Raw genomic sequence first — 25,263 nt, forward strand, 5'->3', positions numbered from 1 at the left:
CCTGTAACTTACCTGTGGCACCTAACAGGTGTTGGCAATAACTAAATCACACTTGCAGCCAGTTAACATGGATTAAAGTTGACTCAACCTCTGTCCTGTGTCCTTGTGTGTACCACATAGAGCATGGAGAAAAGAAAGAAGACCAAAGAACTGTCTGAGGACTTGAGAAACCAAATTGTGAGGAAGCATGAGCAATCTCAAGGCTACAAGTCCATCTCCAAAGACCTGAATGTTCCTGTGTCTTCCGTGCGCAGTGTCATCAAGAAGTTTAAAGCCCATGGCACTGTGGCTAACCTCCCTAGGTGTGGACGGAATAGAAAGATTGACGAGAGATTTCAACGCAAGATTGTGCGGATGGTGGATAAAGAACCTCGACTAACATCCAAACAAGTTCAAGCTGCCCTGCAGTCTGAGGGTACAACAGTGTCAACCCGTACTATCCGTCGGCGTCTGAATGAAAACGGACTGTACTCAGGAAGACCCCACTTCTTAACCCGAGACATAAAAAGCCAGGCTGGAGTTTGCCAAAACTTACCTGAGAAAGCCTAAAACGTTTTGGAAGAATGTTTTCTGGTCAGATGAGACAAAATTAGAGGTTTTTGGGAAAAAGCATCAACATAGAGTGTACAGGGAAAAAAAAGAGACATTCAAAGAAAAGAACACGTTCCCTACAGTCAAACATGGCGGAGGTTCCCTGATGTTTTGGGTTGCTTTGCTGCCTCTGGCACTGGACTGCTTGACCGTCTGCATGGCATTATTAAGTCTGAAGACTACCAACAAATTTTGCAGCATAATGTAGGGCCCAGTGTGAGAAAGCTGGGTCTCCCTCGGAGGTCATGGGTCTTCCAGCAGGACAATGACCCAAAACACACTTCCAAAAGCACTATAAAATGGTTTGAGGGAAAGCATTGGAGACTTCTAAGGTGGCCAGCAATGAGTCCAGACCTGAATCCCATAGAACACCTGTCTAGAGATCTCAAAATGGCAGTTTGGAGAAGGCACCCTTCAAATATCAGGGACCTGGAGCAGTTTGCCAAAGAAGAATGGTCTACAATTCCAGCAGAGCATTGTAAGAAACTCATTGATGGTTACCGGAAGCGGCAGTTATTTTGGCTAAAGGTTGTGCAACCAAGTATTAGGCTGAGGGTGCCAATACTTTTGTCTGGCCCATTTTTGGAGTTTTGTGTGAAATGATCAATGATTTCATTTTTGCTTCATTCTCTTTTGTGTTTTTTCCTTGCAAGCAAATTAAATGAAGATAATAATACCAAAGAATTTGTGATTGCAATCATTTCAGGAAGAAACTGAGTATTATCTGACAGAATTGCACTGGTGCCAATACTTTTGGCCACCACTGTACAAGAATTCCCACTCCAGAAATTGTAGTTGTTTTTTTTTTATTATTTCACCCTTTTTTTAGTTATCAGTAATGTGCATCTTAAATACTTATTGATTGCTGTCTTCTGCCGTTTCCAGCGCTGATCCAGTTCTCCCCTGTATCATGTGACTACAGTTCTCCCTTACTGGCTCACACCGCAGACCTTTAGTTCCTTTCTTAATGTAAGTCTATGAGAGCTTCACGCCGAACCTCAAACTTATATTGAGAAAGTGAGAGACAAAGAAACGCTGTGGTGATCCGGCTAGTGATATCTCCGTTCACATGAGACAGGAGAGTATCTGAGCGGTGCTGGAAACGGTAGAAGATGACAACCGGTAGGTAAATTAATGCGCACACTTTACTTATAACTAACAAGGGTGAAATATATGAAAAATAGAAAGCTGGAAATTAACTTTAAGAATGTCTGATTATTGGGGACCTACTGATCTTCAGAACAGGGGTCCAGTGACCCCTTCTCCTTCCATGGTGAGGAGGTTGAATAGAGTGGTGACTATGGAGATATTGCCCTGTACTCAGTCTCAAACACTGAAGGAAGTGGCTCTAATATGCTGGACAGTCTGAATGCATATGCCATCACTCATTAGTCCCTGTCTGAATGAGGCTCACAATCCAATTTCCCTGTCTCATACACACACTAGGGTGAATTCCATAGGATGACACTGTATCAGAATGGTTGTGGAGTGTGGGAGAAGAGCAGAGGAAGCTACAGACAGTCAGATATTTCCTGGGCAGCAGAGGACAATCAGGTGAACATCACACAAGTCACCAGCGCAGAGTCCTTCTTACGGATTGGCTCTTCACTTCGGCACATACAGGGTGCTTCCTGTCGCCTATAACATCTATATGCCAGAAAAGCCACATGGTTGGGGGTTGTCTTCATGAGACCCTCGCCACCCCATGATGTACACTTAGTGATGGCTGACAGGCCTTTACCTAAGTTTAGTTATACACTTCCTAGAAAGCAAGCAGCAGCACGGGTCTATGCGTGTCTCTAGTTCTTTCTCAGATCTTCCCTTTCCATAGACTTTAAAAGACAGCTGTAATCAGATCCCTCAGTGAGCTATCAGTCTGTCTTGTTTTCACTGAGACAGATTTAAAGGGTTTATCCAGGACTAAATTATTTTGTTGCTATCAGCAGGTAGTTGCTAACTATCTGCTTGTTGTATCCGGCGCCGGCTCAAAGCAGTCACCGACCGCTCCTGTCGGCGATTCAGCTGCTCCAGGTCAACACAGCACCTCTTTTTCCGGGCTGCTATGTTGACTGTTGACGTCATGCTGATTGACAGCTGGATTCCCGCAGTTAGGCAGTGAGGAGCCGGCTGTCAGCACAGTGTCAGTAGTCAACAGAGCAGAGCGGAAGAGAATCAGCTGCCGCAGAATTGGTCTGTGACCCCTTAGTAACTACCTGCCTGCTTGCTGTAAAAAAAAATAATATAGTCCTGGATAATGCCTTTAACAGTATGATAACTTTAGGAGGAAGGGGGAGGAGATGAAGTGGCTCATAAGTGGAGAAAGAAGCACTTTTCTCTCAAATACATTACAAAGTTTCTTACACAGCTTATTGCCAGGGCAGTGGACCTGGTAAAGGGTTTTTGCTGTATTTTACATACAGTACAGACCAAAAGTGTGGACACACCTTCTCATTAAAATATTTTTCTGTATTTTCTTGACTATGAAAATTGTACATTCACACTGAAGGCATCAAAACTATGAATTAACACAAGTGGAATTATATACTTAACAAAAAAGTGTGAAACAACAGAAAATATCTTATATTCTAGTTTCTTCAAAGTAGCCACCTTTTTCCTTTGATGATTGCTTTGCACATGTGGCGCCCCTGAGGGTTTGGTCGCCACAGAGGTGCTGCATCTCACCCAGAGGTGTGGTGTCTCACTCTCAGGTAAGGAAGGAGTACAGTTCGGGACCCTAACACCTGCATCCAACACTACACTACTCCAGTACAGAGGGCAGGGCGAGATTGCTCCTAAGGGAGAGTGACTCGCCCCCTGGGCCGTGGGGCACTCGGATCCGGGCAACAGGGGAACGATGGGGGTAGTAGTGGCTACCCGGTTCCGTGGCTCAGGGTGGTCAGGCCAGTGATAGTCTGCTATGCACTATCGATAATGTCCGACTACGCCACCCGTGGATTGCCGTTATTAGGAACCGCCGCTGCATGCAGACCGCTGGGGCTGATGAGGTGTGCAGCTGGGGTAGTGTGACTCCCCACGGGAAGAGTGCTTCCCCAGGGCAGTATAATGGATGGTGGGAGTGATGGTGGTGAGAGTCCCAGTACTGGTAGTGCTGGAGGCGCGAAGGAGCACACAGACAACAGGTTGCAGTCCAGGGTCTTTATTAGAACAGGTAAACTGACCCATAAACAGTCCCGGCTAGGAGGGGACCTGGATGTCTGAGAGCAATTGGGAAATTGGCCCTGATCAGGGTGAGGGTGTAGGCCTACCGTGCTTTCTGCGCTCCTTCTGGCTATCTCCTCCTTATAGGGTAACAGCCCACGTTTCCGAGCTTTCCGTGTATTCTCGCCTGTATGGCCTGCGACGTGGGTTCCTTTCTGCTCCCGGCCTGGTACGGCTTTTCTGGTCCCTTCTGTTGTGGCAGGGCCTTCAGGCTTCTTAGGCCAAGGAACATACAGTCCCCTGCGGACTGGTTATCTGCTGGAGAATGTGGAATCCTCACAGCCTCAGACACCAAAGTCTGGTAAATTGAGTTCTTTATCTGCCAAGACAGGCTCACTTCGCCTCTTGTCTCTGGCTTGTGGCTCTCCTACCGCCACACTTCCTCTTAGGGTGCAATACAACTGTCCCTCTCTGCTCTGGGACGCTTCACCGTCCTGAGACAGGTCGTCCAGTTCTCCCTAACCCTGCCCCCAGTTCCAGCTTTTATAGGGGCAGCCGGCTCCCCCTACTGGCCTGAGACAGGAGGTATTGCATGCTAATGTTCCCCTGACTAGAGAACCTCCCCCTTGCTCTCAGACACAGCTTTATTAGATTTTGTGGCATCCAGGCCAGGGTGACACATTCCCCCCTAGTAAAATTTAGTACTCCGGGACTAAACAATAAACAAAGATAATATACATGACTATAAAACATTAATAGACAAACGACGCACAGATTGAGTTCTTAAGGTCACAGTGTGGTCTGTGACCGGGTGTCCATATCACCAGCACAACGGGGAGCCTTAACCAGGTGGGGGGGTCTGTCCTACCCCAAATCCTTTACAGTCTTAGTTCATTCCTGAGTTAGGCTCCGAACGCAGTCCATACATGGTCCCGGTTATAAAAAAGTCCATAACCTTTGAGTCCGTACGGTAACTGCAAGAAACTGAAATACACTATTAACAATCATGCAGGTAACTTGGCAAACATTTCAACATTTGGCAACAAGGTTATTTACAGTTTTCTCCAGCGAGCGGGTATCTGCCCCTTTGTGCTCCTGGTTGACCTCCTTAACCCACTGTCTGGTGGTGGACTGACCTGACTTTCCCCACTAGCGTTAGGGGTACAGCTACCAGCTGGGTGTACAGGTAGGGCAGGCAGCTGTCTGCGGGTCCTTTGGCTTACCGCAGGCATGGCAGGCTCAATGTCAGCAGAGGGTGGTTGACTCTCCTGGGCTGCTAGTACAGGCTCTTCTGCCTCTGGAACCGCTTGCTCCTCTTCACCTTCCGGCTCTGGTGTTGGTTGTTGCTGTGCCGGTTGCAGGAAATGCAGGACGGGTACCACTATGGCATCATTTATGCGAGCCCAGGACTGAGGGAACTCTCCGAGAACGGTGCTGATCATTTCTTCCTTGTCCTCTGCGGGTTCAAGGTCACTCTGATCCTCTTCTGCACTACGGAGTTGCTCGGGGCATCTTTTGAGGTGGTCTCTGGAGACGGTGCTAGTGGTTTCACCTCCGTCCTTGGTGATCACGCACACCTTCGGATTGTCGTGATCAGACTGCAGTACGGTGTAGGGTTCCCTTTCCCACTGGTCGTCCAACTTATGTAGCCTTCTCTTCCGCTTCAGGACCTGCTCACCAGGTTCTAGGGGACCAGCAGGGGCGTGTTGGTTGAAGAGTCTTTCTTGCCGTTCTCTCACCTGGGCCAGGCTCCTCTCCACACTCTCCTGTACCTTCTTGTACTGCAGTTGCCTTTCCGTATCCCAGTCCGCATCCGGGGAGGTGTCCTCAGGCGTCAGGACTCCCATCTCCAGGTCTACGGGCAGCTTACCTGGTCTGGCTCGCATCAGGTAAGCCGGGGTACAGTTGGTAGCATTCACCGGGATATGATTGTATAAGTCTATCAGGTCCGGCAGTTTTTCTGGCCACAGGCTGCGTTCCTCCAGGGGCAACGTCTTCAGGAGATCAATGACTATATTGTTCATTTTCTCACACATCCCGTTCTTTTGTGGGTGGTAAGGCGTTGTACGAATCTTCTTACAGCCATAGAGGTTGCAGAACTCCTGGAAGATTTCAGCTTCGAACGCTGGACCCTGGTCTGTCAGGACCTGTTCCGGATACCCGTGTGGACGGCAGAAGTATTGGTGGAAGGCTCTGGCCGCCATTTGGGCTGTCAAGTCTTTCACCGGGACTACCACTAGAAAACGGGTATAGTGGTCCACGATTGTCAGGGCATAGATGTATCCTGACCGGCTTGGAGCCAATTTGACGTGGTCCAGAGCTACCAGCTCAAGAGGCTGCGTGGTGATGATGGGCCTCAAGGGTGTCTTCTGGCTGGCACGGTCCTTCCTCCTTAGGTGACAAGGGCCACAGTCTCTGCACCACTTCTCTACAGCCCCTCTCATGCCGACCCAAAAGAACCATCCTCTTAGCAGGAACTCCAGTTTCTTCCAACCGAAGTGCCCCGCTCTGTCATGGTAAGCCCCCAGGACCATAGCTGCAACCCGCCTTGGGACCACGACTTGCCAGGTCAGCTAGTGCGTCCGGTGGTTGACAATCCTTCTGCACAGCTTGCCTTCATAGAGGAACAGCTTGCTCTTCTCTTTCCATAGCTGCTTGGCTTCCTCTGGAGCATCCGGATCTATGCGGGCATCTTCCTGGGTCAGCAGATCTTTCACCAGGCGGATGGCAGGGTCACTATCTTGGGTCTCGGCCCAGATGTGGTGAGGTAGAGGATTGATCATCACGGTTGTTAGATCCTCCTCCTTCACGCGGTGGGAGTATTGAGCGGCTCCATACCGGTGAAACGCGGGGAGTTCTACCTCCTCCAGCTCTTCTGGGTCTTCGTCACCTTCAGGTAAGTGAGGCATTCTCGATAGGGCATCAGCGTTGGCATTGGTTTTGCCTGCCCGATACTTGATCACGAAGTCGTAATTGGAGAGACGGGCCATCCACCGCTGTTCTAGGGCACCCAGTCTTGCATTGTCCAGGTGTGTTAACGGGTTGTTGTCCGTGTACACGGTGAACTTTGCAGAGGCCAGGTAATGCTTGAAGCGTTCCGTCACGGCTCACACCACCGCCAAGAATTCTAGCTTGAAGGAGCTGTAATTCTCCGGGTTCCTCTCGGTGGGCCTCAGCTTCCGGCTGGCGTACGCGATCACCCTTTCTCTGCCCTGTTGGTTTTGGGACACTACGGCTCCCAGTCCCACATTACTGGCGTCTGTGTGGAGAAAGAAAGGCTGGCCATAATCAGGGTAAGCCGGGATCTCATCCCCTGTGAGGGCAATCTTTAGCTGGCGGAAGGACTCCTCTTCCGGTTTATCCCACTTGAAGGGTGGCTTTTGACTTCTGGACTTAGACTGTCCAATCAGGAGGTCCTGCATAGGAGCTGCCATCTTAGTGAACCCGGGGATGAACCTTCGGTAGTAGCCTACCAACCCGAGAAACTGTCTCACCTCTTTGATATTCGAGGGGCTTGGCCAGCTCTTGATTGCCGTGACCTTGTCAGGGTCGGGGGCTACTCCTTCCGCACTTACCATGTGCGCTAGGTACTGGACCTTCGGTTTCAACAGGTGACACTTCGATGGTTTCACCTTCAGGCCATAGCCTGCCAGGGCTTCGAACACCTCGGCCAGGTGCTTTAGATGGCCCTCGTAGGTCTTCGAATAGACGATCACGTCGTCCAGGTAAAGGAGGACCGTCTCGAAGTTTCGGTGCCCTAGACAGCATTCCATCAGCCGCTGGAAGGTCCCTGGTGCGTTGCAGAGCCCGAAAGGCATACAGTTGAATTCGCTCAGTCCCATCAGGGTGGTGAAGGCGGTCTTCTCCTTGTCAGCCTCTGCCACAGGAACCTGCCAGTACCCGCTAGTAAGGTCCAAAGTAGAAAAGAAGTTAGCTGATTTTAGTGCGGCTAAAGACTCCTCTATTCTAGGCAGCGGGTATGTGTCTTTATAGGTGATACGGTTGATTTGTCTATAGTCTACGCACATTCTCATGGTGCCGTCTTTCTTTTTCAGCAGAACCAAGGGGGCTGCCCAGGGGCTACAGCTATCTCTAATGACCCCAGTTTCTTTCATTTCTCTTAGCATACCCTTGGCATTCTGATAATGTGCAGAGGGTACAGGCCTGTGTCTCTCTTTTATTGGTGGGTGGCTCCCTGTGGGGATGTGGTGTTCTATCCCTTTTACTCTGCCGAAATCTAGCAGGTGCTTACTAAAGACTCTCTCGTACTCCTGTATCACCCGGTAGACTCCTTGTTTTTGGTGCAGGGGAGTGGAGTCAGCACCCACATGGAGTTTCTGGCACCAGTCCTCCTTTTGTTTCTGGGAGCCATTACCCTCCGCCTGTGGAGATGGAGGCAAGGGTTCCACGGCCCTGATAGCTTTGTGTTCGACAACAAACAGTTTGGCGAGTGTAGCGTACCTGGGTAAGTGTACTTCCCTCTCCCCAATGTTGAGGATGCGGATGGGCACCCTCCCATGATGGACATCAACCACCCCCCGGGCTGTCAAAATGGTGGGCCTGCTGTCCGAGTACACGGGTTCTACCATGGCTTGGTAGTCTCTACCTTTCAACCCGATTGCAGTCCGACACCAGATCATCATTTCACTTTTGGGAGGCATGGAAATGGGGAATGGGTCACTCATTCTTACGCTACCGATCTCACCACCAGATAGTTCTACCTGCTGCCGTCTCATCAGGGCTTTTAACTCCTTGTTGAGGACTCTCTGTTGGCTGGAACTAGCATTCACCGCCACCTGTTGTAGAATTACAATTACCTCTGAAAGACAATTTTCAATCACGTTAGTACCCACAGTTATTTTAGGGTGACTTTCACGACGGTCAATGTCCACAATAATCACTCCCTGTGCTGGTAGTTCAACTTTACCAATTTTAATGGTCATCTCCTTGAACCCCATCTGCGGCACAGGTAAGCCATTACTGGCGATGATGCTCAAGTTACTGTCTGGATACCGTGTGATATCAGCATCAGTCCAATACTGCTTAAAAAGTACATAAGGGATAGTGGTTACTTGCGACCCAGTATCCAGCAAGGCGCTCATAGGGATACCGTCCAGCACCACGGGTAAAACCGGGCGCCCCCCAAAGTACTTATCACGCCAATTATAAGGGCCTGGTGATCTTATGCCTGGGGGTCGGCCCTCTGCCCCAGGTTGGACTCGTTTAAATTACAGTACCTGGAAATGTGTCCGGGCTGGTTGCATCGACGGCAAATGGGCTGTCCATCCTCCGCGTAGCGGTCTGTGGGCCTCCCTCGGAACGACGGGATCCTCCTCTGTCGACACCACGGGACATCCTCCGGACTTGAAACCAACTCAATGGGTCTTGACGGGTCCAATTGTAATGCCTGGACGGTCCTGGTCAATGCAGCAACGCTCCTGGTCAGCTCCTGGACTTGGTGGTGTAGATCCTTCGACGGGGCTTGGCTCAGGGCCTGTGCTTCAGCCCCCACGGAGTCCACAGAGGACGGCGCCGCCTCCTGGTGGTAGGTGAGAGCAGGGCGCCGGGGGTTTATAGCGCCACTGGTTGCAGGTTCACGGAGCACCCTTATGGCCCTGTCCTTAAATTGGGCAAAGGTCAGATCAGGGTTCTGAAAGAACATGAGGCGCAGTTGGGCCCTGTGGGCGCTAGACAGCAGACCTTCTATGAATTGTTCTGTTAGTAGCTTATCCGTTTCCTGCACACTGCCAGGGTCAGTTTGTTGGATAGCCCTCAAGGCTTCCTGCAGATTTAGGGCATAGTCTCTGATGCTGTCCTGTGCCCGCTGCTTACATCCATAGAACCTCATTTTAATTTCAGCAGAGGTACGTGTGTCAAAGGTACCCCGCAGCCGGGCCAGAATACCCTTCACGGTCCTTTTCTCCTCAGTGGGTCATGATTTTACCTCCCTTTGGGCTGCGCCAGTTAACTGCCCTGTTAGTATGCTGACCTTCTGTTCCTCTGTCAGGGGGTAAACTTGGAACAAACTGTACAGCCTTTCCTTAAAGTCAGTTAGGGCATGGGGCTCCCCTGAATACTTAGGCAGCCAGGCCGCTCCAGGAATGTAGGGCAGGGAAAATGGCATCACCGCTGCTGCAGCTGCGCTGGTGGTAGTGGGCGCCTCCGTGTCCGACATCTTCCTCCCCCCTAGTCAAGCGTGGCCTACCTTCCGACGATCCTCTTCTGTAGGCCGCGGCTCCGCTGGTGCTGCTCCGGACGAGGACTTTGCGTCGCGTCCTGGTGACGTCAGCGTCGCTCTCTCTCCCTTCCAGGACCTTGCGCAGCGTCGGTGCGTGGGGCGGAGCTTCGGGTCTCGTGCGGTTTGGACGTCCACGCCCCTCTTCTTCCCGCGCGGCGTCCTGAAGATGGCGTCCGATGGCGGGAAAACGGCTGAAGATGGCGGGAACCGATGGAAGATGCCGGGAGACGGTGTGGAAAAGGCGGGAAACGGTTCCGGATGGCGGGAAACTTCACTCAGGTAAGTGCAAAGTCTTTTCTAGGCACGCAATACCCGTTTGTGGTGGGTTGGTTGCAATCCTGCCGACTACGCCAAAGCTGACTCGCCCCCTGGGCCGTGGGGCACTCGGTTCCGGACAACAGGGGAACGATGGGGGTAGTAGTGTCTACCCGGTTCCGTGGCTCAGGGTGGTCAGGCCAGTGATAGTCTGCTATGCACTATTGATAATGTCCGACTACGCCACCCGTGGATTGCCGTTATTAGGAACCGCCGCTGCATGCAGACCGCTGGGGCTGATGAGGTGTGCAGCTGGGGTAGTGTGACTCCCCACGGGAAGAGTGCGGCCCCAGGCAGTATAATGGATGGTGGGAGTGATGGTGGTGAGAGTCCCAGTACCGGTAGTGCTGGAGGCGCGAAGGAGCACACAGACAACAGGTTGCAGTCCAGGGTCTTTACTAGAACAGGTAAACTGACCCATAAACAGTCCCGGCTAGGAGGGGACCTGGATGTCTGAGAGCAATTGGGAAATTGGCCCTGGTCAGGGTGAGGGTGTAGGCCTACCGTGCTTTCTGTGCTCCTTCTGGCTATCTCCTCCTTATAGGGTAACAGCCCACGTTTCCGAGCTTTCCGTGTATTCTCGCCTGTATGGCCTGCGACGTGGGTTCCTTTCTGCTCCCGGCCTGGTACGGCTTTTCTGGTCCCTTCTGTTGTGGCAGGGCATTCAGGCTTCTTAGGCCAAGGAACCTACAGTCCCCTGCGGACTGGTTATCTGCTGGAGAATGTGGAATCCTCACAGCCTCAGACACCAAAGTCTGGTAAATTGAGTTCTTTATCTACCAAGACAGGCTCACTTCGCCTCTTGTCTCTGGCTTGTGGCTCTCCTACCGCCACACTTCCTCTTAGGGTGCAATACAACTGTCCCTCTCTGCTCTGGGACGCTTCTCAGTCCTGAGACAGGTCGTCCAGTTCTCCCTAACCCTGCCCCCAGTTCCAGCTTTTATAGGGGCAGCCGGCTCCCCCTACTGGCCTGAGACAGGAGGTATTGCATGCTAATGTTCCCCTGACTAGAGAACCTCCCCCTTGCTCTAAAGACACAGCTTTATTAGATTTTGTGGCATCCAGGCCAGGGTGACACAAGAGCACAGTCCCTGGTTCCTGGCTGGAGTGGGGGGGGACCACAGTAAGGGGGAACCATGTAGTGGGTGTGGGTGGAGGAAGCAGTTCAGGGGAGCACTGGAGAGATGATATAAGAACAGGAGCCATCTTGTGAAGCGAGGTTCAGTCAGAGGAGGAGAAGTGGAAGGAGCAGAGGCTCTGTAGGAGCTCTGCTCAGAAGGAGGGCCTGGTGAGAGGCCCAGGACTGAAAGGAAAGGAGAGGAGAGAGGAGCAGGAGAGAGGCTCCAGGAATAAGGAAAAGACCCCAGGGGTACGGCAGTGCTGGAGACCACCCGTACGCCCGAATCTATCAGGCGGTGGAGGGGTCAGGCCGTACAAAGGGAACCGATCCCTCAACTAGCGGAGGACTCTATGCCTAACTAGAACCCGGAGGCTACAGTATTTTATGTCCTGTAGCCACAAGTCCATACCAGTCTCACCGAGAAGGTAGCCATATATGGAGAGGCTACCTCCGGGTGTGGCCGACAGCAAGCAGCCATGGGACCGCCCCAGAAAGGGGAGAGGAGAGAAGAAAACTGGGAGACAGGGTGTGGTCTTGACCAGTCTAGACAGACCGCACCTGGCAGGCAACATGAAGGGAAGTGCACCAGGAGTCCCTGCCAGCGGCCTGCTATGACCTGAGGCACCCCTCACCCTGGAGGAGGTAGTTTCCAAGCTGTCCCGGGAGGATTCGGAGTTCCTCTATGCCGGGATGGAGGACCTGACCGGGAGAATGGAGAGGGCCCAGCAAGATGCCATCGCCAGCTGGAAAAAGGAGATAGTAGAGAGGATGGCGAACCGGCAGCAGCCAGCGCTGCAAAGCACAGGCAGCGCCCCAGCCTTGGCGGATCCGCACCAGCACCAGGAGGCAGAGTGCAGCGCAAGAGCGGCCGCGGGAGCAGGTAAGAGGAGCCTCCCTGTCCCGGGTGCTAGAGGCGCTGACCTGCTCCTGGCCCTCTGGTGGAACCGTCGACCCCGGGCGCTACTGACGCAGACCCGCTCCTGACACCCCAGCAAGGCCCTCCGCCCCCGGGCGCGGAACACGCGGACCCGTTCCGGGCCCTCCTTCCAGGTCATCGGTCCCCGGGCGCGCACGCCCTAGACGTCCTCTGGGGCTCGGAACCGTCACCTCCGGGCACCAGCAACACCGGCCCGCTCCTGGGTCCCTTACGGGAACCGCTTACCCCGACACCCGAGTGGGTGTACGGACGCCGACCCTGGGATTGGACCGCAGAGGTGGAAGACCAGCGGCTCCCACTATTACCAGCTCCCCCACCCCCCGCCGTCTCCCAAAGTGAGGAGGATCAATTTGAGTGGGATAACCCTGGGGTAGACCTCATGGGGTTTCCCCGAGAAACAAAAGCAGAGGCTGCCCGCAGAAGAGAGGACTGCAAGAGGGAAGTGGAGCAGCTCGAGAAGGAGTGCCACATCCGGCGGGTGCGTTAGGAAAGACTGTAGGCCCGGAACATGGAGGAGAAGGCCAGGGCCCGCAAGGACAGGAAGTCAGCATAAGGTCCCCGTGCCGAAGGGACCGTAGTGAAGTTCAACCAGCATGGAGGATGGGGTTTCATCCGGGATCCACAGGCCGAGACGGACCTTTTCGTGAATCAGAGGGACGTGGAGTCCCACCTTAAAGAAGGACATCCGGATCGGAACTTGTACCCGGATGATTACGTCACCTACACCAGGCATAGATGTGAGAGGAACTGGTATGCCCTGAATGTCTACAGGGTGGGGAAAGTGAGCAGTTCCTCATCCTACAGTGCTGATGACCTGGCTGGGCCAGCCTATAGTGGACAAGAGCTTCCCAGGAGGGAGCACCACTACTGAGCACAGTAGCTGGAACTTGAACACTATATAGTTACCCGTAGGGGTATGGCAGAGACACTGCAAGTTTGAGATGTGAGTGTGTTTATCCAGTTACCTGGAAAAGGTACAAAAACTGTCAGGTTATGGACGGTGAATAACCGAAGAACTTTCCAGTGTAAATAGTTGCACTTATTAAAGTGCCCCCTATTGGTTTTATGTAAAAAGACCATTGAACAAAAACCCGTTTGGCGTGGCCGAAGACGTGGTCCAACATCTGGATCATCTATGCCCTGCAGCCACGCCCAGGGCCTACGTTGAGGGTTTTCGGGCGGGTCCCTCATGTTCACTGAATAGCACCTTACTAAAGAAAATGGACACCCGGTTACAGATCGTGCTGTAACTTGTTGAAGAATGTTATTAAAAGTGTTTTATAATATTTTGACAACCAGTAACGTTCAAGAAATGTGCCTCCCATAAAGGGAAGAAATGTTATATTCATAATCTTCTATGTGACTGTGACTCGCCCCCAGGGCCGTGGGGTGCTCGGCAGCCGGGCCTTATGGCTGCTCTTGGGGGATATCACGGTGGCTGGCCCGATCCGTGGCCCAGGGCGGTCACTCAAAAGGGGGATATTTATAGGGGATATGTCGTGCCGCCACCTGTGGTGTCTGGTGAGGATCACCAGCGCTGCGACAGTCCTCTGAGGCAGGTGTTAGGGCAGCTTGAGATGGAACGGCTCCCCACAGGTGGAGCAGGCCTCAGGGCAGTGTAGAATAAATGCAGGTGCGCTGGGCGTTGTAGTGCAGGGAGGGAAATGGCGCTGGTGAAAGGAAGGGACGGAGGCAATTCGGTGCAGTCATCCAAGATTTACTCACAGTTCTTAGACAGTCCACAGGTGCACTGTACTGGTGCAAGCCTCCTGCGTCGCTCTGCGTTCACCGGGCAGGGGTTCAGTCCTTCCTCAGGCAGCTTGGGTGTACCTGGCAGAACCCCACTTTCTTATGTACCTTTCTAGACCGACTTCGCGCTGGGTCTTTCTCCCTCCTGCCATGCGCTTGCCACTGTGAATCCTGTTCGGGTGCTGCGAGGTCCCCCCTGTCCGTCGGAGTTGCACAGACCTGCTTGACCTTACTTTGGATTGAAGTGAGGGTTTGGCTTGTGGCTATAGAAGCCAGAAGCCTCCGGTTTTTCCAGCCGAGGCTTGAAGCTGCACGACTGGGCCAGGGGCCAGTCCCCTTCTTGCGGCCTAGATCCTCCTGACGCTTGGCAGGTTCGGGGTGTACGGGTGCCGCCTGCATTCGCCGTACCCCCTAGGATCCCTTCTATAGAACGGAGCTTACTCCCTGCTCCCCTCCTGGGCCTCAGTCCTAGGCCCTTTGTGGTGGAGCAGAGCTCCTAAAGAGACTCTGCTCCCGGACTGTTCCTACTCAACCACACACTGTTCTTCAACTCCCCAATGCTAAAATGTCTACCTTTTATATATCTACTGTATAAGTGCTCCCATGAGCTACCTCCTCCACCCACACCCACTACTGGTTCGCCCTAACTTTGGGTTCCCCCCACCCCAGCCAGGGTCAGGGCTCAGGAGAAAACTACATTGCGTCTTGCCCCTCCTGCTGGCCTGGGGTAGTGTAGTGTTGGATGTAGGTGTTGGGGTTCCGTGCAATACTCCCTCCTTACCTGATAGAAAGGGAGACACCACACCTCTGGGTGAGGTGCAGTACCTCTGTGGCGACCGAACCCTCAGGGGCGCCACAAATGCATTCCAAAATTTTGCATGTCTTTAAAAATACCCTGTTTTTTACTCTGTTCCAGCCCGCGGACGTGCTGTGTTTTACCAGGGGGGTATGTGGCGCCCCTGAGGGTTTCTGTCGCCACAGAGGTGCTGCATCTCACCCAGCTGATAGTCCTACTGAATAGACTGTTAGATGCTTTTTTCTTGCCATAATACAAATTCTAAGTAAAGAAAAACCAGTGGCCATCATTAGTTTAAGAAATGAAGGTCAGTCAGTCTGAAAAATTGGGAAAACATTGAAAGTGTCCCCAAGTGCAGTTGCAAAAACTATCAAGCGCTACAAAGAAACTGGCTCACACGATGACCGCCCCAGGAAAGGAAGACCAAGAGTCACCTCTGCTTCTGAGGATAAGTTTATCCGAGTCACCAGCCTCAGAAATCGCAGGTTAACAGCAGCTCAGATTAGAGACCAGGTCAATGCCACACATAGTTCTAGCAGCAGACACATCTCTTCAACAACTGTTAAGAGTAGACTTTGTGCATCAGGCCTTCATCGAAATATAGCTGCTAGGAAACCACTGCTAAGGACAGGCAACAAGCAGAAGAGACTTGTTTGGGCTAAAGAACACAAGCAATGGACATTAGACCAGTGGAAATCTGTGCTTTGGTCTGATGAGTCCAAATTTGAGATCTTTGGTACCAACCACTGTGTCTTTGTGCGACGCAGAAAAGGTGAATGGTTGTACTCTACATGCCTGGTTCCCACCGTGAAGCATGGAGGATGAGGTGTGATGGTGTGGGGATGTTTTGCTTTTGACACTGTTGGGAATTTATTCAAAATTGAAGGCATACTGAACCAGCATGGCTACCACAGCATCTTGCAGCGGCATGCTATTCAATCCGGTTTGCGTTTAGTTCGACCATCATTTATTTTTCAACAGGACAATGACCCCAAACACACCTCCAGGCTGTGTAAGGGCTATTTGACCAAGAGGGAGAGTGATGGGGTGCTACGCCAGATGACCTGGCCTCCACAGTCACCAGACCTGAACCCAATCGAGATGGTTTGGGGTGAGCTGGACCGCAGAATGAAGGCAAAAGGGCTAACAAGTGCTAAGCATCTCTGGGAACTCTTTCAAGATTGTTGGAAGATCATTTCCGGTGACTACCTCTTGAAGCTCATCAAGAGAATGCCAAGAGTGTACAAAGCAGTCATCAAAGCAAAAGATGGCTACTTTGAAGAACCTAGAATATAAGACATATTTTCAGTTGTTTCACACTTTTTTGTTAAGTATATAATTCCACATGTGTTAATTCATAGTTTTGATGCCTTCAGTGTAAATGTACAATTTTCATAGTCAAGAAAATACAGAAAAATCTTTAAATGAGAAGGTGTGTCCAAACTTTTGGTCTGTACTGTATGTCCTGAGTATACTCAGCTATGAATCCCCCATGCCCCTCTGTCCTGCTGGAGAGGTCACTTCTCCTTTTCTGCCATTGGTGCGTGGTCGCTACGGGTAGCGATATGAAGGAACATGGGGGTGTCAGTGAGCAATCACTGGTACCATATATAAAGTACAACATAAGGCTGGAGCCCCTATACATGTGCGCCAGTCCCAGGCCCGATCACCACTCACCTGCTCAGTGGGCACTCCCAGGTATTCCGACAGCTGGTGGATCAGCTCCAGCTGCAGAGGTGATGGCGGACACAGGATTCCTTCCTCCTGGAAAACAACAATGAAAGCTCACTGACCTGGCTGCAGCAATCTATGCCTGCTGGTGCTCTCTGGTATCAGTCACTTTACGTTCAAGCTATTGTTCTCTGTGATCAGCCTCTTTAGGCCGGAAACAGGCCCCGGTATGTACGGAGCACAGGACGTCACTCACCGTGTCCGCCCGGGGGTAGTGTCAGCTCTTGGTGTCTCCGCGCAGCTCCGGGACAGGACGAGGAGAACGGACGAGACTCATTCAAACCCAGCGCTGTGAGATTACGTCCAGCTGTGTGAAGACCTGTGACAGATTCCAGAGCCAATCAGCTGCAGGTGTCGCTGTGGGTGGGGTTAGGTAACGGTCGCCGTGTGCTTGAGGCTGGAGAGGTTGTTGTGTGACCCCGGTGTACGTGCTGCGTCCAGGAGAGCTGAGTGGCCGGTGAGGTGTAAGTGGCCGTGTATACATGGGGGGTGGCCGGGTGCTGGAGGGCTCACCGCCGCGTTCTCTACAAGCTCCAGCCTCTGGCTCCATGGAAGTGTTCCTGCGTCACAGGGCCAGCATATTTTGCATCCTGTGTGCTCCTATGATGGCTCCTGACTGTGGAGCCGGACTCTGCAGCCTTTCTCACCTGTGACGGAAAAAGGGCAAAACTTTAATTTCTACACCAGCCAAAAGTCTACCACCTGGCCCCTCATGTATGTCTCCCATAGTCATGTGACGCGGGTAGTGGGTCAGCGCTGTGCACATACATATAAAAGTCAGAGCGCTGCGCCAGTCACAGCGCTGTGCCAGTCAGAGCGCTGCGTCAATCAGAGCGCTGCGCCAGTCACAGCGATGCGTCAGTCAGAGCGCTGCGTCAATCAGAGCGCTGCGTCAGTCAGAGCGCTGCATCAGTCACGGGGCTGCGTCAGTCAGAGCGCTGCGCCAGTCAGAGCGCTGCGTCGGTCAGGGGGATGCGTCAGTCAGAGCGCTGCGCCAGTCAGAGCGCTGTGTCAGTCAGGGGGCTGCGTCAGTCAGAGCGCTGCGTCAGTCAGAGTGCTGCGTCAGTCACAGCGATACGTGAGTCAGAGCGTTGCCCCAGTCAGAGCACTGCGTCAGTCAGAGCGCTGCACCAGTCAGAGCGCTGCGTCAGTCAGAGCGCTGCGTCATTCAGAGCGCTGCATCAGTCTGAGCGCTGCGTCAGTCAGAGCGCTGCATTAGTCAGAGCGCTGCATCAGTCGGGGGCTGTGTCAGTCAGAGCACTGTGTCAGTCAGGGGGCTGCGTCAGTCAGAGTGCTGCATCAGTCAGGGGGCTGCGCCAGTCAGAGCGCTGTGTCAGTCAGAGTGCTGCGTCAGTCAGGGGGCTGTGTCAGTCACAGCGATACGTCAGTCAGAGCGTTGCCCCAGTCAGAGCACTGCGTCAGTCAGAGCGCTGCGCCAGTCAGAGCGCTGCGTCAGTCAGAGCGCTGCATCAGTCAGAGCGCTGCGTCAGTCAGAGCGCTGCATCAGTCAGGGGGCTGTGTCAGTCAGGGGGCTGCGTCAGTCAGGGGGCTGCGTCAGTCACAGCGATGCGTCAGTCAGAGCGCTACATCAGTCAGAGCGCTGCATCAGTCAGAGCGCTGCATCAGTCAGGGGGCTGTGTCAGTCAGGGGGCTGCGTCAGTCAGGGGGCTGCGTCAGTCAGAGCGCTGTGTAAGTCAGAGCGCTGCATCAGTCAGGGGGCTGCGTCAGTCACAGCGATGTGTCAGTCAGAGCGCTGCATCAGTCAGAGCGCTGCATCAGTCAGAGCGCTGCATCAGTCAAGGGGCTGTGTCAGTCAGGGGGCTGCGTCAGTCAGGGGGCTGCGTCAGTCAGAGCGCTGCATCAGTCAGAGCACTGCATCAGTCAGGGGGCTGTGTCAGTCAGGGGGCTGCATCAGTCAGGGGGCTGTGTCAGTCAGGGGGCTGCATCAGTCAGGGGGCTGCGTCAGTCACAGCGATGCGTCAGTCAGAGCGCTGCATCAGTCAGAGCGCTGCATCAGTCAGGGGGCTGTGTCAGTCAGGGGGCTGTGTCAGTCAGGGGGCTGCGTCAGTCAGGGGGCTGCGTCAGTCAGAGCGCTGTGTAAGTCAGAGCGCTGCATCAGTCAGGGGGCTGCGTCAGTCACAGCGATGTGTCAGTCAGAGCGCTGCATCAGTCAGAGCGCTGCATCAGTCAGAGCGCTGCATCAGTCAGGGGGCTGTGTCAGTCAGGGGGCTGCGTCAGTCAGGGGGCTGCGTCAGTCAGAGCGCTGCATCAGTCAGAGCGCTGCATCAGTCAGGGGGCTGTGTCAGTCAGGGGGCTGCGTCAGTCAGAGCGCTGTGTAAGTCAGAGCGCTGCATCAGTTAGGGGGCTGTGTCAGTCAGAGCGCTGCGTCAGTCAGAGATTTAACCTGGGGCAGATGTGGACATTACAGGAGACTTGCAAAATACACACACACACACACACACAGCCCCTCTGCAAAATATATACACACACACTGCTCCTGTGTAAAATACATACACACACAGGGCCGGCTCCAGATTTTTGAGTCTCAGTGGGCCCCTTTAATATATACAATGATTCATGATGCACAATGATTCATGATGTGTGTGTGTACACTACCGTTCAAAAGTTTGCGGTCACCCAGACAATTTTGTGTTTTCCATGAAAAATCATACTTTTATTTATCAAATGAATTGCCAAATGAATAGAAAATATAGTCCAGACATTGACAAGGTTAGAAATAATGATTTTTATTTGAAAGAATAATTTTCTCCTTCAAACTTTGCTTTTGTCAAAGAATGCTCCCTTTTGCCGCAATTACAGCATTGCAGACCTTTGGCATTCTAGCTGTTAATTTGCTGAGGTAATCTTGAGAAATTTCACCTCATGCTTCCTGAAGCCCCTCCCACAAGTTGGATTGGCTTGATGGGCACTTTTTGCGTACCATACGGTCAAGCTGCTCCCACAACAGCTAAATGGGTTTGAGATCTGGTGACTGCGCTGGCCACTCCATTACAGATAGAATACCAGCTGCCTGCTTCTTCCCTAAATAGTTCATGCATAATTTGCAGGTGTGCTTTGGGTCATTGTCCTGTTGTAGGATGAAATTGGCTCCAATCAAGCGCTGTCCACAGGGTATGGCATGGCGTTGCAAAATGGAGTGATAACCTTCCTTACTCAAAATCCCATTTACCTTGTCCAAATCTCCCACTTTACCAGCACCAAAGCAACTCCAGACCATCATGCTTGACAGATGGCGTCAGGCACTCTTCCAGCATCTTTTCAGTTGTTCTGCATCTCACAAATGTTGTTCTGTGTGATCCAAACACCTCAAACTTTGATTCGTCTGTCCATAAAACTTTTTTACAATCTTCTGTCCAATGTCTGTGTTCTTTTGCCCATATTAATCTTTTCCTTTTATTAGCCAGTCTCAAATATGGATTTTTCTTTGCCACTTTGCCCTGAAGGCCAGCATCCCGGAGTCTCCTCTTCGCTGTAGACGTTGACACTGGCGTTTTGCGTGTACTATTTAATGAAGCTGCCATTTGAGGAGCTTTGAGGCGTCAATTTCTCAAACTAGAGACTCTAATGTACTTGTCTTGTTGCTCAGTTGTGCAGCGGGGCCTCCCACTTCTCTTTTTACTCTGGTTAGAGCCTGTTTTTTCTCTCCTCTGAAGGGAGTAGTACACACCATTGTAGGAAATCTTCAGTTTCTTGGCAATTTCTCACATGGAATAGCCTTCATTTCTAAGAACAAGAATAGACTGTCGAGTTTCACATGAAAGTTCTCTTTTTCTGGCCATTTTGAGAGTTTCATAGAACAAACAAATGTAATGCTCCAGATTCTCAACTAGCTCAATGGAAGGTCAACTTTATAGCTTCTCAAATCAGCCAAACCATTTTCAGCTGGGCTAACATACTTGTGCAAGGGTTTTCTAGGGTTTTCTAAACATCCATTAGCCTTCTTACACAGTTAGCAAACACAATGTACCATTAAAACACTGGAGTGGTGGTTGTTAGAAATGGGCCTCTATTCACCTATGTAGATATTGCAATAAAAACAAGACTTTTGCAGCTAGAATAGTCATTTACCACATTAACAATGTAAAATAGCACAATTCATGGAAAAAGTAGTATGTACACCACAATTCTAATGTATATTTTAAATCACCATTACATATAATGTTATACTCAATACTACCATATTATGGACTATATAGGCTCCATCGTCAAATAGACATAGAGAGCACAGGGAAAAAAGACAAAGTTATAACAAATTTATTACAGATAATCAATTAGGCACACAACAGGGGTAAGTGCAGATAATATGTGAAGCTAAAAAATGACCCTCCCCACATAGCGACCCCCAAAATAGATCCTACATTACACATAATAAAATCATTGATTTTAAATATATATAGAAACAGAGGAACCATCACCATGGAGTAATAACAGCAGATAGCATCTCCATATACAGTACAGACCAAAAGTTTGGACACACCTTCTCATTTAAAGATTTTTCTGTATTTTCATGACTATGAAAATTGTACATTCACACTGAAGGCATCAAAACTATGAGTTAACACATGTGGAATTATATACTTAACAAAAAAGTGTGAAACAACTGAAAATATGTCTTATATTCTAGGTTCTTCAAAGCAGCCACCTTTTGCTTTGATGACTGCTTTGCACACTCTTGGCATTCTCTTGATGAGCTTCAAGAGGTAGTCACCGGAAATGGTTTTCACTTCACAGGCGTGCCCTGTCAGGTTTAATAAGTGGGATTTCTTGCCTTATAAATGGGGTTGGGACCATCAGTTGTGTTGTGCAGAAGTTAGGTGGATACACAGCTGATAGTCCTAGTGAATAGACTGTCAGAATTTGTATTATGGCAAGAAAAAAGCAGCTAAGTAAAGAAAAACAAGTGGCCATCATTACTTTAAGAAATGAAGGTCAGTCAGCGTGAAAAATTGGGCAAACTTTGAAAGTGTCCCCAAGTGCAGTTGCAAAAACCATCAAGCGCTACAAAGAAACTGGCTCACATGAGGATCGCCCCAGGAAAGGAAGACCAAGAGTCACCTAAAATATATAATAAATTGGGTACAGTAGTTCAATGTAGTTTGTGGGGAATATTTTTCATAAGAATTTGGGAAAGTTATGAAATGTCCTATAAATGTCTGTCCTATTCCTGATCAAAAGGTCTAGACTTTTAGCTGAGATGAATCTGTGCTACAGTAAATTTATCACTTAAACATGAGCCATGTATAAGGGAGTGAGTCGGAGTCGTGGAGTTGGAGGTTTGGCTTACCGACTCCACAGCCCTGTGCATGATTGCTGCAAAGTATGTTTTCCTCTTGACCCTCCCTTGTTTCCGAGAAAATATAATTTTAAATGACGTCCAGGAACCATAAGGAGAGAGATGTGATTAGTCTGATGTGATAAGGGACTCCCTCAGTCATCTGGAGTGGGGCGGAAAGAAGCCAGCTGAGTACATCATCAAATTAGCTGGGTCTCTCCCAATAGTCTCCGCCTGGTTTTTCAAACCTACCTGTCTGCAATCGCACAGACAGGCTCTGATTCATCCTGCCCGTGGTTCGAGCAACATGAATCGAATGACAGGCCCCCTTTACTATTGAAAAGCCTGCTCAGGATTCATTTGTGGTAACAAAGAATTGGCCATTCATTAGTTACATAAAATAGAACATAATTGGGGGAACACTATAACTTTCACCCTTGAAGCCAATTTTCTATATAACGGTATTACATCTTTTACAGGCAATTCACTAATTGTGTGAAAATCCTAATCACTGTAAAAGACCGAGGAGTGAGCTAGGTATGATGGTGAGCCTGGAGAACATTAAGAACAGGTAAACTCATTGCGTGTAATGCTGGGGCTGAGCTTGTGTACAGCTGTCATGAAGTATTAGCTGGTAGTAGTGGTGTCCGTACAAAGTGAGTGTACATCCAGCAGAAATGCTGTCACTGTAATGCCCTGGATGTCTGGGCACATGGGCCTGTGTTTTTGGGTAGTCCTCACTGCATTGTATGCCTTGGCATATGTATCCTTGTTTGGACAACTCTCTCTGTAGCCAGTCTTTTGATGATCTTCATATTTTTCATACAAATTGTCATGAATTAAATGTAGTCCACCATTAGCTCTAGTGTGTGCACTAGACAAGCGGGTGTTGTGTATCTAGAACAATTTTCCATTTTGTAATATTTAAAGGGGTCTTCCATTTTCAGGAAAGTTGTCCTTACACGCAATTTATTGTAATAAAAACGAACTGTATTATGCATCCTCGAAGGATCCAGTGCTGAGTGCTGCTTCTCCGGGTGTCTGTTATTGTCTGCAGTGCCGTCATCACGTCGGCAGTGCTGAAGCCAATCAGTGACCTCAGCGGCTTTGTCCTTGTAGACAGCATGAGCCGCTGACCTCACTGATTTCCTGCAGCATTGTCGTCGTGATGTCAGTGCTCCAAATAATAAAATAAGAGCCATGGTGAAGACTCAGCAGTAAGTAAAGCACAGTTTCTTTATTTCACAACAAATTGCACCTTGGGACACAACTTTCCTGAAAAAAAACAGCCAGACAAATAATAATAAACTCTTTAATGTTTATTAAAGGGGTTGTCTCAAATTTGCAAGTTAATATTGCAAAGTGCTTGTAAAATCAGGGCAACTTTGCAATTTACTTATACTTTCCTCTTTGTTAAGAACAGATGGATTTTTCCTTCTGGTTTACAGCTTATCGCCTAGGTTATTGTCCACTTCTGCAGTGGCCGATTTCCTAGGCTGCACTGATGGCGGCTTTTCCAATGCGGAAAGTGTGTTTTTTGGGTGAGCTGCTCAGTCATGCCGCTGGAAAGAACCGTCAGTCTTCAGAAGAGCACTGCTCCCTAGGAAGCTAGGAGGCCGAGAGGTGGCGCACTCCTGAAGAAAGAGGATGATACAACCCCTTTAATCAGTACCTTTTATAGTGACCTTTTCCAGAACAAGATGACAACAGAGCTCTCCTGTGATATATGGATAAATTCTATTTTTTTTCAGTGACATGAATAATCGTAGCAAAGTACTCGCCCATCAGATTCACGTGTCATTAGGTGTGCCAGGTCACTTGCTTACACCAGAAACCAAGAACAAGCAAAACAACCTACAGTTCTTCATTTCAAGTGCAAACAAAAGAGCCGAAACCATAACACTCCACATCCATGGACTTGATGATCTGGTAAGGGTCATCTGTTTGATATTGCCATACTGCACACAGAACTTATTATAGCTTCGATCCACTTTTTAAAGGGCGTCCAAGATTTTTTTTTTTTAAAGAATGGCTTAAAATATCTCTCTATTCAGGTAAATATTAAGCTGCAAAATTCTGCCTAATTTATTTTGTTTAATTTTTTTCTTTTTGTAGGAAGAAGTGACCACTATGGACTTTCAGGATAGGAAATACCTATGTTAAGAAACATTATTAAAGGTGAAAGGTGTCATCAGCTTTACATTTCAGACAGCAATCAGAAGGTGCACTGTGCGAGTGAAGCCAGACCTGGTCACAGAGGTAGGAGAAAATGAAAAAATATTTTAACTTGGGATTGCTGTTTTGTGGAGAAAAAAAATTACACTGCTGTCGCACCAATTTTCATAAAACAGAGTGTGGTGGGTTTTAGTGGGAGGGATTGATGTAAATTGTAGCGGAAATTTGAGTCAGTTCATAAATGTTGGAGTTTGTGTTGGCGCACCTGCAGCACAAGATGTGCCAAATTTATTATGAGGCATATACCATATTTTTCGGACTATAAGACGCACCCCAAATTTTGGGGTGGAATATAGAAAAAAATATATTTTTATAAGATGGGGGTCCGTTTTATAGTCTGAATAGGTACAGTATCTTATCTGGGGGGCAGTGGAGCGAAGGTCACAGGAGGCAGGGTCCTTCAGGAATCCGGTGCTCCAGCAGCGGGGAGTTGCGGTGGAGCTGGATTGCAGGGCCCTCTGTGGCGCCCCTGAGGGTTCAGTCGCCACAGAGTTACTGCGCCTCACCCAGAGGTGTGGTATCTCCTTCTCTCAGGTAAGGATGGAGTACTGCCCGGGACCCCAACACCTGCACTCAACACCACACTACTCCAGGCCGGCTGGAAGGGCCTTATGCACTTGTTTTGCTTCCACGTCCCTGGCTGGAGAAGGGGGAACCAAAGAGAGGGGGAACCATGTAGTGGATGTGGGTGGAGGACGTAGTTCAGGGGAGCACTTTAGGAAGATATAAAAAGGGAAGCCATCTTAGAAACAGCGTTCAGTTCAGTCGGAGAGGAAGCAAGAAAGAGGAGGGGAGCAGAGTCTCTTCAGGAGCTCTGCTCCATAGTGGGGTCTAGTAAGGAAGGCCCAGGAGGGGAGCAGAGGAGTAAGGCTCCAGTAAGGAAAGGGATTCCAGGGGTATGGAAGGAGCAGGAGGCCACCCGTACACCCGAATCTGCCAGGTGTCAGAGGGATATGGCCGCAAGAAGGGAACCGGTCCCTGGACTGGCCGAGTACTCCACGTCTCAGCCAGAAAACCGGAGGCTTCTGCACTTCCAAGGTGCAGTTGCCATACTCTCATCTAAGCCACCGAAAAGGGCACCAAGTAGGTCCGGGATCTC

The 25,263-nt window shown here is 50.4% G+C and overlaps 2 protein-coding genes across 2 annotated transcripts in view; one reads left to right on the forward strand and one right to left on the reverse strand.

The window, feature by feature from the left end:
* The window catches only part of LOC141175990 (mitochondrial fission regulator 2-like), a 97,371-nt gene extending 80,185 nt beyond the window's left edge, over positions 1-17,186 (reverse strand). Inside the window, exons 1-2 of the mRNA XM_073659965.1 lie at positions 16,938-17,186; positions 16,583-16,669 (exon numbers count right to left, since the gene is read on the reverse strand). Coding sequence (XP_073516066.1) covers positions 16,583-16,669; positions 16,938-17,186 — 336 coding nt within the window. The remainder of the gene's footprint in view (positions 1-16,582; positions 16,670-16,937) is intronic.
* On the forward strand, positions 17,002-24,182 carry LOC141175994 (armadillo repeat-containing protein 1-like). Its single transcript, XM_073659967.1, has 4 exons — positions 17,002-17,100; positions 22,409-22,500; positions 23,681-23,858; positions 24,045-24,182. The coding sequence occupies exons 2-4, from the start codon at positions 22,469-22,471 to the stop codon at positions 24,090-24,092; spliced, it is 258 nt and encodes an 85-aa protein (XP_073516068.1). The 5' UTR covers positions 17,002-17,100; positions 22,409-22,468; the 3' UTR covers positions 24,093-24,182.
* Positions 24,183-25,263: the final 1,081 nt, after the last annotated feature.

The sequence above is a fragment of the Phyllobates terribilis genome, unplaced genomic scaffold (genome assembly GCF_046119375.1).
Source record: "Phyllobates terribilis strain yellow unplaced genomic scaffold, ASM4611937v1 Scaffold_15__1_contigs__length_34870131, whole genome shotgun sequence".
Lineage (NCBI taxonomy): Eukaryota > Metazoa > Chordata > Amphibia > Anura > Dendrobatidae > Phyllobates > Phyllobates terribilis.

What these genes read in the sequence shown, in the direction of transcription:
- LOC141175994 (XM_073659967.1), top strand. Translation starts at nt 22,469, where the DNA reads ATGATGGTGAGCCTGGAGAACATTAAGAACAG. An exon ending in CTGGAGAACATTAAGAACAG is followed by an intron (nt 22,501 to 23,680) that starts GTAAACTCATTG and finishes ATTTTTTTTCAG; the next exon opens with TGACATGAATAATCGTAGCA. An exon ending in TCCATGGACTTGATGATCTG is followed by an intron (nt 23,859 to 24,044) that starts GTAAGGGTCATC and finishes TTCTTTTTGTAG; the next exon opens with GAAGAAGTGACCACTATGGA.